This window comes from Lipophrys pholis (assembly GCF_963383615.2).
Source record: "Lipophrys pholis genome assembly, chromosome: 10".
Taxonomy (NCBI): domain Eukaryota; kingdom Metazoa; phylum Chordata; class Actinopteri; order Blenniiformes; family Blenniidae; genus Lipophrys; species Lipophrys pholis.
In genome coordinates, this window is record NC_137640.1 from 21,935,508 (window position 1) to 21,950,615 (window position 15,108).

General features: G+C 39.7%; 1 protein-coding gene across 1 annotated transcript in view; it reads left to right on the top strand.

The window, feature by feature from the left end:
• The window catches only part of kdm4b (lysine (K)-specific demethylase 4B), a 50,877-nt gene that overhangs the window by 12,218 nt on the left and 23,551 nt on the right, over positions 1-15,108 (top strand). Inside the window, exons 3-6 of the mRNA XM_080473358.1 lie at positions 544-719; positions 1,141-1,255; positions 1,373-1,566; positions 10,937-10,986. Coding sequence (XP_080329484.1) covers positions 544-719; positions 1,141-1,255; positions 1,373-1,566; positions 10,937-10,986 — 535 coding nt within the window. The remainder of the gene's footprint in view (positions 1-543; positions 720-1,140; positions 1,256-1,372; positions 1,567-10,936; positions 10,987-15,108) is intronic.

Consider the following 15,108-nt stretch of genomic DNA (forward strand, 5'->3'; position numbering starts at 1 on the left):
CTATCAATACATTTGTTCACCTCTTTTTAAATGTTGTTGATGTTAAACTTGAATCTACACATTCTGATGCATGTTACTCATTCCCCAATAGAAACCAGTAGTCCTCCAGCAAAGACCCTGAATAATTGAGCAAGTAGAATCCTGCATCACATTAAATTAAACCAGAAACCCTTTCTCAAAACGGTTCTTCACTTCTCAGACATTTCCAGTTACTAAAAGAAAAGTCTCATGGCCTTGTTCCAACGAGTTGTGTTGTTTCCATCACTTTCCAAAAGATTTATTATTTTCATTGAAACGTTAAAATATGTCAGTTTCAACACCTACTATATTGCTTGTGTTTTATTGAATAAATAATGCTTTTATGGATTTTGAAAGTCTTTGAAAGTATTCTGCTTTTACTTACATTTCATTCAATACAGCTTCCAACATTTGGGAAAGTCTGAATGTCATCTGCACAGCAGGACAGGCGTACATGTCCAAAATAAAGTTCATTGTAATCTTAGTGTATTTAATTGTTGTTTTTTTTTCCCTGCTGTTATTTAGGTAATTCCCCCAGAGGGCTGGAAACCACGCCGGTCCTACGACACCATTGAGGACATGGTGATTCCAGCTCCCATCATGCAGGTGGTGACTGGCCAGTCGGGGTTGTTCACCCAGTACAACATTCAGAAGAAATCTATGATAGTTAGTGAATACCGCAAGCTGGCAAACAGCAAGAAGTAAGTATTTGTTTGTATGAATTTGAAGCAATTTTTCTTAACTCAGTGTTGTTTGAAGGTCGTCACAATGATTTGACACACTTCCTTGAGCTACTTAAACAAGGAAACGCCACACTGATGACAATGACATTTGTCCTTTTTCACAGTGGAGATACTTAACTCTAATTTTAGCCAAACACATTTGATTATTCAAATCTTCAAGTAAAAAAAAAAAATATATATATAAAATAAATTGAATATCTGGCAGCTCTGTGGTCTGAAGGTTTTTGTTTTGGGACTTTTTTGCATCCAACCGGCTTTTACCAGATCTGCATTTGCAAAGTCACACGTAAAGAACGATGGCAACTAAGAGATGGAAATATTTGGTGTAATACAGTGACGACACATTTTTTATGATGCCTCCTATTATATCCCTTTTCAGGTACTGCACGCCTCGCCACAAAGACTTTGATGACCTTGAGAGGAAATACTGGAAGAATCTGACGTTTGTGTCTCCGATTTATGGTGCTGATGTTAGCGGATCCATATATGATGAGGTGTGTTTTATGAGTGTATTGGAGCGATCAGTTACTTCAGCTAAATAATAATAATAATAGGACTTTTTTTCTTTTTGTATCTACGGGGAATGATTGAAATGCATGCTTTTTGTCCAGGATGTTCAAGAATGGAACATTGGCCATCTCAACACTCTGCTGGATATGGTGGAGCAGGAGTGTGGCATCGTGATCGAAGGTGTCAACACCCCCTATTTATATTTCGGCATGTGGAAGACCACCTTTGCCTGGCACACTGAAGACATGGACCTCTACAGCATCAACTATCTGCATTTTGGACAGTCCAAGTCCTGGTCAGTCAGTTCTTCTTTCTTGAAGCTTTCTTGTCCTGCAGCAAATTGGTCGCTGATAGTTCTATGCTGCTACTGGGTGTTAGGGTTGGATTTTGAACTTAAAACTGCTTATAAAGTACTGTGTTTTACCCACTCTTGAGTTTCTCACCAAAATGGGTGGTGATCAACACTCTGGCATTCAGATGAAGTAACCTAATTGCTGTATGAAGAAAAATCTTCACATATGAAAATAGCCACCAGCACCACCTAGTGGCCACATGGTGCCATACACAGACCTCTTCCCCTCACCTCTGGTTGAAATAGACCAGCCATTATGCATGAGGCTAATTGTTAGTTATTTTAATTTTATTGAAATATATACACTTGAATAACAAGTACACTGTTATGTTGACTCATCTCATTATACAAGATGCATCCAAATGGACTTTTAATCGATGACACCTGAAGGACTGTTCTTCTCAGGACTAAAACAACTAGCTAATGCTTTGCCTTTCAAAACAGATTGAGTTAATTTTGTTTACTTTCAACTTTTGTACATTACTGCAAAGAAAACAGTGATTAGACCCTAGAACAGAAAGGGAACTATTTGCAACCCCTGACTAATTGCTGCAAAAAAACTATTATTATAATGAAAAAAGTACATTGGTGTGTATTAACAAAGCTCAGTGTGCTCAATGTAATACATATGCAGTTAAAACGTTGACATCAACGTCACTTGTAGCTACGTATTGAGAATTATTCAGAACTAAACATTAAGGCACTTGTAGTTCACCGTAGAATCACTCAGTGCAGTGATTCTAGTACTTTTTTAATCTTAGGTACTTCCAGAATGTCCCATTGCCCTGCCATTGTTGACATATAGCACCACTTTCCTTTTGACTTGCCACCAATTTATTGACAGTGTTGACATTATGTGGAGACAGTGGGTGTGTTTTACCATTTGTCACCTAAATTCTAGACACTGGGAATCAGTGACTGAGAATGTAGAAGTGATTCAAATCTGTGCAGCCACTTAATTTGTCATGCTTGCATACTAACATGTTGGCAGTGGTGAGGAGTAATATTTTCTTATTTATGGGGTAAGTTTGCTCTTTCTCAGTGCTGAAAAATGTCTGCCTTGATATTTAAGCACTCGATCCAGAAAATGTCTTTAAATCAAACATGACGAGCTGATCTGCAGTTATATGTCGCATATTCAGCTCTTAACTGAAGAAAACAAAGCAAAACTCATCATATTTACTGAGTCTGGTGTACAGCAGGAGTCGTCACAATAACCTTTTGCCTGTCTGCCTTCTTGCCTCCGCATCATTATTACATATATTCCTAACCTTTCTGTCACACACCTTGGAGGTCCTGGGTTCCTGTGGAAAAAAAGTACTTTTTTCACCTTTTCTGCCCTTTTAAAATTCTTTTCTATCTGTTTTGTTTTTCTACTTCATCTCCACATTGTTTTCCATTGCTGGCACTGCAGGAGGGGAGCACAATCCGCCCAGCATTCAGAAATACAGCATTACCTCAGTGTGAGAGCGTGTTGATTTCTTTTTTGTTTGCACTCACCTCTCTTCTTTTCCTTCAAACTGTGCTTCTCCTGCACCTTTCTCATCCACCTCACGGAGTGGTTTTTGATAATAGTGTGCGTGTTCCTGCTTCACCTCTCTGTGATGTGATCTCATTAAAATCACCTGTCTAGTTACACACATATCCTCGAGAGTGGGCATAGAGAGTGCGTTTAAAGTTGCGTCGTTAAATGGCTCAGCAGGTATTGGGCAGTATGGACCACAGTATGTTTGTTAAATTAATTAAACTTTTTTTTTTTAATACAATCCAGGTCACGGTACACCTGCTAAATGGTGATTTATTTCGATTTTACACATCAGAATTGGTGCACAGCTTTTGGAGCAGAATGTTGCATTCTCCGAAAAATTATGGTCATAAGATTTTTGATGGCTTTGAGTGACACCGCCTTGTATCAAGTGATCAGAACACGCAAGTTATTGTCTGGGCAGCGCACACCAAACTCTTTTACTATCATATGCCCAGCAAATTTAGTATGTAGCTGCATCATTGGCAGGCAAAATTGTGCTTTTCTTTGGTAAAACACACAAAGAAATGACACAACAGGGACATTATGCTGGAAAAAAAATGCACAACTGGTGGTTATGGTAGGCTGGCGTGTTTTTCTGTGAAGGTTTTGTTTGATTGAAATACTAAATGCAGTCATGTGGTGCTTTGTCGCCATCTACTGCTGGCTTACAGACACCCCATTTCCCAGCGTGTGTCTGAAAATGTCCCACTCTTCGTTTGTGCTTACAGGAATATGGATGAATATGGATCATACATATTCTCTGTATGCGGACTTGGTAGAATTTTCAGTGTTTGTAGACATTATTAGGGTCTTTATGTGGGGTCGCACAATGTAGCGCCAAGAAACACCCCATATACTGTATCTGCACCTGTCATATTGATGTAATCTTTAATGGAGTCCAACAAAGAATTGCAATGTTAAACGTGTTTTTGTCCTACACTTGAAGGTTTTCTTGCTGTCATCGCTTTTGTGCTTTGTTTGTATTTATTAGGAAGAAGGGAAAGAGAAAAGTTCCCGGGTGGCTGTTTCTAGTCTGATTATGTGTGACATGGTTGGAATGACGATAGTAGCATCTTTTTGAGCGTCTACCATAACCACAAGATTTTTAAACATGTTGTCATCATTCAGCATCTCGATTTGCAATGCAAGACACTGTTGTGTGTTGCTCTTAAAATCCAAGTTTATCTTTGTAAGAATGTCAACACAAACTTGCACTTGAACAAATTGTGCTTTTGAAAGTTGCATTATTTAATTATACTGTAGTTACTATTAACTGCTTGTTTAACTATTTGAATGTATTTTTCAAGCTACTTACCGCCTCTGTTGTAATTTGCCTTCAAATGTCTGGCATTGCTTGTTCCTGAATTATATTTGTAGTCCTTACATCATTCCAGCCTAATTTGCTCCCAGGTGGCTCGATACACATTTTCTTTCCTCCCATTTAAAACCGCTTTTGTTCTTTCTCCCACTCTTTTCATTTTGTGGAGTACTCTGACTTGGTTTAATTCTTTCTCCTGTGACTCTGACTCTCACTTGAGCTATCATCAAGCCCTTTGACCTTCATTTTTCCCCCTGCTGAAACCGAATCATTTTCACTTTTGTACTGGTGTGGTGGGGTAATTACAGGCTGTTAAACAAGAGCGTGCCCCTTTTAAAACACACACGAGCTCCCTTTGTCTTTCTCTTCCTCTCCTCTCATAGTGCAGCGATTTGTGAAATTAACTCCATTCCCCCTGCAACTCTGCTCCCATCAAAGTCAGCCTCCACCATAAACACGCACGCGCACAATGTGTAAAAAAATAAATAAAAAAATCCCAGCCTCGGCTGCCAGTTACTTTTTTCCCCATCTTTATTCCTTCAATATTTTCTTTCTCTTCCTTTTCAATGCTGAAGCCCCCTCAATCACCCCTCTTCCTCAGCACACAACGGTGGATACGCTGTCAGATAAAACATGAGCCTCCGAGCATGTGAAGGGAAGGTAGGAAAAGGCTGACGAAACGGAATAGAAAGGGATATATTGAAGCGTTGCCCAGCTGCAACTTCCCGGAGAAGGGACGCATTTATTAAGAATCCATCGGCTCTCAGCCCCCCTTCAGTAGTGCAACAGTTTTGAACCAGTCTCAGAGGACAGACACAGTGCACTGAAAATCTGCACATTAGTGAAATCTAACTGCAGTTCAGATGATGGACGGGGCAGTTTAGGGCAAAGTCAGTGATGGAGAACAACTTTTTTTTTTTTTTTTTTTTTAAACAATTTGATTAAAATCCCAAGAGAATTTGCTAGAGCTTTACTCTCGTTACGTGCATGTGTGAGATTTAGATTACATTCAGGTATGATGCCTTTCATAAAGCACATGGACATTGAATATTCTTAATTTGTAGTGTGAACCAGTTTACATTCTTTGATGCCAGGGCCACCGGACGCTTTGATTGACGTTTGCTTGGTTGCTTTATTTTAGTACACAAAGATTCCACTTATACAAAAGGAACTTAATAAAGTAATAACTCGTCAGGTCACAATACAATTTTCAATTAATTACAAAGTATTCCTCTGAATTAAAGGCATTTGTTTGCCATGGCATTATAAAGATCAATATTTAAATAAATATATAAATGAATATATTCATTCAAAAAAGGAAAATATCCCCATTCATCATTTCAGCTCTGTTGTACTTGGCGTAGCTCCAATCTCATGTCCTTGTCCACAGCTTGCAAAGCAATAGACGTATGTCCCCCCTTAGAACTTCAACATCATTCAATGCTGAGTAGCATCACAGCAAAGGGCCTGACCAAATCAGCACTGTCCCACACCTATGAATATGATTTTAAAGTTATGTATAGGAATACATAGTTTGGCTTCATGAATGCATGTATACATTTCCAGATAAATCTCACTGAAACATGCTGCACTGCTTCTCTTGCTCTCACGAGACTCCTTAATTCCCCCTGCCAGGAATGACTCCCCAATGTAGATAAATCATATTCTTCCTCAGAGAGGTGCAAGAGTTCAAGCCTTCATTTGCTGTGTGTTGTTTTATTTGTGTTTCTCCCTCTGCTGGCAGAGTTTCATACGTGTTGCTGCCATGGTAACAGCGGCCTTAGGAGGGAGGGAGCGGGAGATCACACGCTGATCGGCTGATTTGTTTAGTGTTTGTTGCTGGGATGGAAGGGATCATCGGAGGGATGTTCTCTGATGGCGGGTGCTCCACAATTTTGTGCACATTTAGACAAAAAGCAGCTTGCAAAGAGCGTGAAACACTTTGAAGGGATACTCGAAGCAGAAATGTGCTCAATTTCTTTATTCCTGACACTTGAAGAACATTGTTGGTTTCATCTCCAGTTCAAACGTGTAGCTGTGGCACAATTAGCCTTTCTTATCACAAACACGGTAACATGGAGTCTGTTGTATCTTTCAGATGTGACACCACATTGATATATCTTTAGACTTGTTGTCACACAGTAATGAGAGCAGTGGGAGTTTGAGTCCAGAAGCTGTTCAATGTGTGAGCTGCATCGCCCTAAAACCCTTGATGTTGCTGCACGATGCACACACTGGTCGACACTTCCTTTTTTGGAATGAACAACGAAAAGGTTCAACATATTTGCTGACAATAGAAAGCCGTCAACGCAAGGCAGCGACTGCGTTGTAATCGGCACCCATTGATAGGTTAAGATACTATGTCGAAAAGTTAATGAGGCAGGGCAATGCATATGCAGAGACAAAGTCTTGAGTGCTATATGTGGTCACATCGGCACTTCCGATAATGCCTTTCGGCAATTACGAGTCAGGTTTGTAATGAAAAACCATAACCCAAGGTCAGATTAGAGTCGAAGTATATGCAAAGTTTTCCGCTATCTCTGAAGGATAATGGGAACCACCAGGACTCAGAAGTTATTACTTTTTTATTGTCCTTGGTCTTATAGCCACAGGACAAATTACAACTCGTATAGTGTGATTCATTTTTATCATCTCACTCATTGCCCATTATGTTTGGGTGCAAACTGCAGGAATTAGAAGTGCGGTCACACTCGCACAGAAAGATTATGGCGTTCACGTCACGACACACATTAATTCCATTTATTTCTCCCTCCAAAATTAGTTTTACAAAAATGGAATAACACAACTTAATAGTTTTATTGCCAGATGTTACATTTACTTTTGCTTTCTTACCTGCACAGCGGTAACCCCCCCCCCCCCCCCCCCCAAAAAAAACCCTCTTGATAGTTGTGAGAATAAATATTGATTAAACACCATAGTCTACATTTATCTGAATGTATAGAGTTTGGCCTACAGGTGGCAGTGTGGCTCCATCTTCAATCTAGCCACTCTGACTAAAATGGACTGTCTTTTTTTTCTTTTTTTTCTATAAATGCCTCCATTTTTCAATGTCTTGTACTCATTCTTCTCTCGTGTTAAGTGTTGTTGCCTCTCACGTCCCTCCATCTTTGTTCTCACTTTTTTCATTGTGTACTCCAGTTTCTCCGTTTGTTTCAAACATCGAGTTGTCGAGGCTTCAGTTGAAGAGGAAAAATGTGCACTTTGTTCTCACCTGAAGTTGCCCAAGGTCTCTGGAGGTATATATAGCCCAGAGGAAGTAAATGTTGTAATAAAGGGTGTGTAATAACTCCACAAGCGAACAGATTAGAGTTGAGCTCATTCCCTCCCACTCGATTTCACAAATAAACCTCCTTTCTCAATCTATCATATGACTTGTAGAGTAATGTGCCATACTCTGAAGTACCTATACTTTACTGTAGTGGTAATGAGTCGCTCTAACTCGAGGCAGGCTAAAAAACATAGTTAACATATAGTCATTCACTATCATTAAACAATTACGCCATTGAGTCACATTGATGTACGAAGTTGTATGCATGGGCAATTCATTTTTTTCAAACCAGAAAGCCTTCAGGCTTGAGAAGCATCATTTCCTGTGATCTTTTCCATCACCATTCATTTTATTGGTTTAGCACCACCCCTCTCTGCCACCACATTCTAATTTGTTCTATACAGATGTATGGACGGCAGATTGGTCCAACACACCGTTTAGAGATTGATGCTGTTGCTGCAGCTTTAATCCTTCTGCTATGATGAGAGATAAGATGTGTATTTATCTGGACTTGTGTGATCACCGCATTAAAATGGCTATTTTTACCTCATCAGCTGTACAAACAACTCCAGTGATTAAGTAAACTATCAGGAATTTAAACAATGTATGTTTTCTTTCCCATAACCTGCTGTTTGGTCAGATTTTTTTGACTATGAGTAGGGCCCAATGTATTTTTTATTAAATTTTTTTCATTTTGTATTTAATTTGGTTAAAAATTTTTGCGGGCCAGATTATCTTGAATGTAACTACAGACACAACTTCCCAGAGGTTACATTTCCCACATAATTTAGCCGGTGAATTCACTTTGCTTAATGTAAAAATTCGAGACATGATTACTGGACCACCTGTCCACTAATTTTATTAGTTTTGGCTCTGTCAGAGTTCAGTATTTAAAACTCCCTGGCTTTGCCTGCTGTTGCCTGGACAATTGCAAAATGTGAAGAAAAAAAAAAAAAAGTCAAGTTTAAAATTTCATCTCAACATCTGCAAGTTCAAGCCATTTGTTTATAAGTAAATCTCATAATTTTCATATGTTAAGTGTGTGTGTGCGCGTGCGTTTTCCACATTTGTGAACTAATATCTAACAACCAATATCTCAGTTAAATATATGTGCAGAGTTGTGGACTCAAGTCAGAGTTGTATCACAAATTTGATAACTTCAGACCCAAATTGGGGAAAATCTTTTGGGACTTGAGCTCGACATGAACTTTAGAAGCACCGACGCGAGGCTTGACTCAGATGTGAACCTTTAACTTGAAAATGAGTTGACATTTCCCCCAAGTCAAAAAAAAAAAAAAAACACCATAAAAACCTGCTATTTAAAAGTGTGTCATGGATCAATTAATTTTTCATTTGTTTCCTGTATCAAAGTAATCACATGGATTCCCTGCAGCCTGGAATCCACCATCTAACAGCCTCCAATCACAGGACAGCTGAGTACTACAGAGAATAACATGCCGTCATGCTGAGTATAAACAGAGTTTTCTCTAGCTGAACATGGTACTAGCTGTAATATCTTTTCATTACAAAGGCTACAAGGTGGCAAACGAAAACATGCAATATGCCCGGACAGTGCATACTGATGGAAATATATATATATATGTATTTTTTTACTTTTAAAGCAACACAAAGACTGAAAAGTCGAAGCCAGTTAATTCTAGATTCAGTTTACGAGTAACTTTAGGACAAGTTTGTCAAATGGACCTGTAGACTGCAATGGTAGTGTACTTATGTTCATTTCAAATGTCGCTCATCTGATTGATGTGCAGAGCAGCCAGTCTTATACCTCCATTTACACGCAAGTACACGGGCTATGAAGCATTGACTACAACTTTATTGTTCAGTTTGCAGTGATTCCCACTGATAACCTAAACATGGAGCCACATAATGGAAAGGTTTATTCTGCCATAGTTTGTCAATGAAGTGAAAGTGTCTTTTATACCTTCCACAATATCTATGAACACCTGGGGTTGGCAGTTGTTGGCACGCTGTAGCGTCATCGTTGTCAGACTGACAAGACTCTCTCCGATGGAAGCAACTCTACACGGTCAGTCACAGACGGGACATTTATGCACAACATGTCCATATGTGACGTGTGTTTTTGTGTTTGAGTGGCAGCATGAGCTCCTGCCCTAAATTCAAAACAACTAATAATTTTGTTGAGGTACTGGTTAATAGTGCTAAAGCACTGCACTTCTTTGTGGATGCATTCAGTTGAACATATTTGAACAGAGCTGATTTATTCAATGAATGAATGTTAAACAAAACTCAAGATTATATTAAAATGGTTAAAAGGGCACTAATTAAAATGACACGGACATTATGTGACTTATATCCTACAGTTAGGCCTTAGATCTCACAGTTAGAGACTTGGACTTGACTCAGGACTTGAATGACTAGAGATGTGATTACGATTTGGAAAACGGCAATCTTGGTCAGACTTCTGCCTTTGTCTCATTTTGCTCTTCCAGCTTGACGTTATGGTGGTCAAGAAATGCCAGTCTCATGTACCTTCACTTTGTGTTCGTTTTCAGTATTGTACCAGAAATATGATCTTCCAATTAAAGATGTGAAATTTGCAAGCTGTACTAAGTAATACTTGCCAAAAAAACCTGTTTTACCACATTGGTTTACCATAAGGAGAAGAAGAAAGAAAACCTAACAATTTAAATGATAGAAGCAGTTGTCCCTCGTTTTCAAGGCTTAACGTTTGGTGTTGCAAAAATGGAAGCACGATTTTTCTCTAAAGTTTAATATCTAACATTTGCACCCTGAAGAGCTTTTTTCTTGTCTTTGCCATCTTGTCACCCGGTTTTCTCATTGTTTGGACTTATGTACAAGTCAATTTTACTGTGAAAGCAGTGGGTCTGTCCTTCCTTCTCTGCTTGGTGTGCTACACATTTATTGCGAGTTTGTCAAAAAGACGATCTTATCAACAGAAACTTCATCTGGCAATGAATTTTTTTATTTTTTTTTTTAACCTATCATGATTTGTGGCAGCCAGGTTGATTTTTCACAGTTGTCGTAGTGTAAAAGTCGACTCTGATGATCCTACACTAATTCACAGCATCACAAGTCTTGATCCTTTCTTGTTTCGATTGGGAGCTCTCTGCATGATTTCATACTGTGCGTTTAACGGTTGGCTAAACTGATCACATTGGTTCTCCTCTACCTGCAGGTATGCCATCCCACCGGAACATGGCAAGAGGCTGGAGCGGCTGGCACAAGGTGAGAGCCAGTTCTGAATTAAAATCCATATGCTCTTCTTTTGTGTTGACTAACATAATTTGTTCTGATCAGCTGTTGAATATCAACGTCATTGATTCAGTACGTCTCAGCAGTTCACCATTTCATTCCTCTTGAGCACAGTACTGTTTAGAACAATATACCACTCGCAGTAAACAACCCATCTGCAGCTTTTAGCCTGACGAGCACAATGGACCACGCGGTAAATAGCATACACGGCCTCTGAAAACAATCTTTCATGTGTATTCTGAGTGAGAATTGCTGATATCCCACTTTTTCTCCACACATATAAAGACATTGATTTCTTTTTCTCACCTGGCTGGTCTAAATGTAGTTTGGGAAGGAGGAGCAGCTTGAAACACTTTGTGTGCAGTCACTTGTGCTAAAAAGATCAGGAGGGTTTGTACACGCCAAATCTGGAGGAGAGGCTGTGTGAAGTAAAGCCAGCAGCACGACTGCGTGTTCTGCAGAAAGATTTGGAAGCAAACTTACCAAACCCAGGCAATAAAATCCAAACAATCTGGACTGTGTTCCCATGAATATTGTACTTTGGAGCAAGAGCTGAATTTATATGCTTGCTGTGGTGTATTGAGTGGGCATTGGGTGGACCTAGAGGTTAGAGATGCAGACTTGAAATTTCAGGTCACAGGTTCGAATCCCACTGCTGACAGTGTACATTTGTGGTCCCTGAGCCCAAGAGTCTGAGTTCCTCATCTTTTTCTATGTGTGATAAAAATGCTAAATTTTGCTTCTCATTTGTGACTTCAAGTAAACATACAACACCTTCAGCTTATTGTGGAGTACTCCCCTGAGCAAAACCACATAAAACATTTTTTATATATATATATGCTGAGTTTGAAAGTAGTACGTGATGTTAACTTTAAAAAACACAAAAAATGGGATTCAACAAAACCCAATCAAATCTGGGGCTTTTGTGTTCTCATGAACATCGCCAATGGTTGTTGACTGCCACAGAAAGAAAGAAAAAAAAATCACCTGTGACTGGGTTTTTGTTTTAATCCTAGAAATAATGTCTGAGCTGCATAAATGAGACCAAGTGAAGCAAAGCGCTTCTCCCGTCTGTCGTTCACACAAGACGCATCCTTTTATCCTTCTCCTTGTTCTTCTTCTTCCATTACTCTCACTTTTGATCAATGTGGATTAACTTGAGTCCCGCATGTTGCAGAGGTAGATGTTAGGATGATGAGGGCGAGTTGCCTAATCCAAACTAGATTAAATAGACACACTGTCCTTGTGAAGGGCTCTGAACCAGTCAGCGAACTTGCTCTCCTTTTTCTGTACCAGTGTGCAAAGAATATTTAGCACTTAGAATATAATGAGTAACAGGTAAGTCTTTGCAATACAGGATTTACTTTAAACTCATCATTCAAGACATGCATATTAACAGAAACTGCATTTACTCATCCATGCTATATATGTAGTTAGAGTATAGTTATAGAATTAACAAACCACACACCCTGACGTGGTTCTGGCCCACCTGAATTAACCCAAGGGGCAGAGCATTTCATTACCTATGAAAACAATTATAAATAAATGGACTTACTTATATAGCGCCTTTTCGCTGATTGAAGTGTTGATATTTCCTGGTGTAATAAGCCTTACATTAAAAAAAATCAATGTCCATTGGGGTGTATGGGCTTTGTCATGCTCTCATAATTTAACCCACAGTGGTGGTACACCTGCACCCAAAGACAACACCTGATGAATCGGCCCTTCTGTCCAGGATCTTCTTACAGTGCAGAAGCTTTTGCTGCTGGCTCTCTGGTTTGCTTAGCGTACATTCATTTAGCTTACATTATTTTTAAATTATATGCCTGCTCTTCAACTATTGAAGCGACAGGAAGTGGATTCAAGATATTCACAGATCGTCTGAAGTTTAATGAACAATCAATTCAGAAGACAACAGTTATATTTCACCACTTTTCTGTGACACCAGCGGGGGAAGAACTCTGATCAGCACCAAGATGCCCCACTTCTTCATGCCACAGACTTCTATAGAAGATTGCACTTCTGGAAACAAAATAAAAAAAAAAATCACAGACTTAAGTTAATGTTGAAGTAAACTGACTTTGTGGAAATGAACCCATCTGGAGGAAAACACCACTAAGAGTCAAGGAAGCTTTATACAGGACTTAAAACCAACTAATAGTCCAGCTTTGAACGATATTGGTGAAAAGCCAAAAAATAACTCCTGTTCATGGTCATCTGGAAGAAGACCCACTGGTAGAACCCAGCACCATGTGTGGTCATGAGACCAACTGGAAAACCTTGTCAATGCTGGCACAAAACCAAATCCAAAAAAGGGAACGGATGAAAACGAGGATCAGAAACAAACATCCTTTGCAATCTAGGCTACAACTAGAAAAACAGATTTGCTCCACTGCTACAGGACACTATATCTTTCTTATGCACAAATCACATTTCTTCAACTAGCAGGGTAAGAGCTCATAAACACTCATACTGGCCTTCAAACTCTGATTCATGGCAATGCCTGTTAAAGATAGGATTTTGGAGTAAAGACACATTCTGCATAAGCATCCAAATGTGAAAAATGTGTTGCTGCACTTTGGATCTCATGATGTTCGTAGACAACAATCTGCACTTTATGGACAGTTTAGATTTTTTTTCTGAGACTACAGACATTTTATTTAAAGCAGATGGACTTTGCTTGAACAAGTCTGTTTTAAAATGCTTTAGCTCAAACTTACTCTTCTACATCTGTTCCTGCTGTTAAGGACAACAAAAAGGCATTGCTACTGGAGGAAAACAAAAGAAAATGAGCCAGGGACCATCAAGTTGAACCACCCCACCTGCCTCTCCAGGCCAGCCCTGATAATGGGATGCAAAAGACACAAGAGGAAGAGGCTTCATCCCTTACCACACCCTGCACCACCATTAACACCTTTTGAGCATCCAGCTCATTGAAACCCCGAAGCACCATCCACTTCTGCCTCCCCCTGCCCCTCCCTTCACTTGGAGTTCGCTGAGCAGATGAAGGAAGTGTTGTGACAAAACCGATTTCCACCCAACACCCATTTTCTCACCCATTGCTCCTCCTCCACATCCACCACGATGTGTAGTGCCCTCTTCCCCTACACAAATGAAAACATCTCTGTCTCCAACAAAACGCTGAGCGCCTCCCCCGTTCGATATGTGTATGATATGTACCACTGTTACTCAGATAAGTCGTCCCTGTGCACCAGGAGAGCTGTGAACGCAGGTGGAGGAAGACAAATCTGCAGTTCAATATGCCATTTACAAAGAGAGACTTGGCTCTTATAACCGAGTTAAGGAAGTCAAGGGCATCCTTCTTTAATATCAATACTAAAAATATGAACGCTTTTTTTTTTTTGTGTCTGTGTTGAGAGACCAACAAACCCTTATGTGTCAGTGACCCCCGAATTGTCATCTGCTACAGCCTGTCAGTTTTCTGAAAAAAGTCAAAAACATCAGGCGAGCAGTCACCTCCTCTTTATCAGACACAGGATGTGTTTGGCCCTCGTGTCCTCCAAAATCAGTCCCACTCAAATGACACACTTCCACACAATAAGCCAGGTGTGCTTGAAGGAGACTCTGACATCTAAAATAGACATTTTTAAAACAATTCGGGGGCTACGATATACTAATCATCAGCATTTTTTCTTTATTGTTGGAATTAAAACCAAATGAGTTTTGTACAGTGATTAATTCAGAATCAACATATTTCTATTGCATGTAGAATCTTTATGTCAGTGTTCTGCTTTGAGTTTGTCAGAATGCAGCCTTAGTTTCTTATCTTAGCAGCTGGCAGTAGGAGGAAAACGCAGCCAGCGTTATTTAACAGGCACCCGCTGACCTATCAAAGCCATTGTCAGCACAGGCAGCCAACTGTTTATGAGGTCCTAAAAAGACAGTTATGAGTGTAGCAGGAATGCCAAATGAGACCGGGACAATAGCCTTGTTGCTTGAAAACTTCTCACCAAATGTTTCAAACAGTGAGAGCCGGTGCCGTTATCACTCCTCATCTCTGAATTATTTCATTTGTAGCCTCTGACTTTTCGGGTAGGTGTGGGCAGCGTGGGGAGGATGCAGGGCTGGAGAATG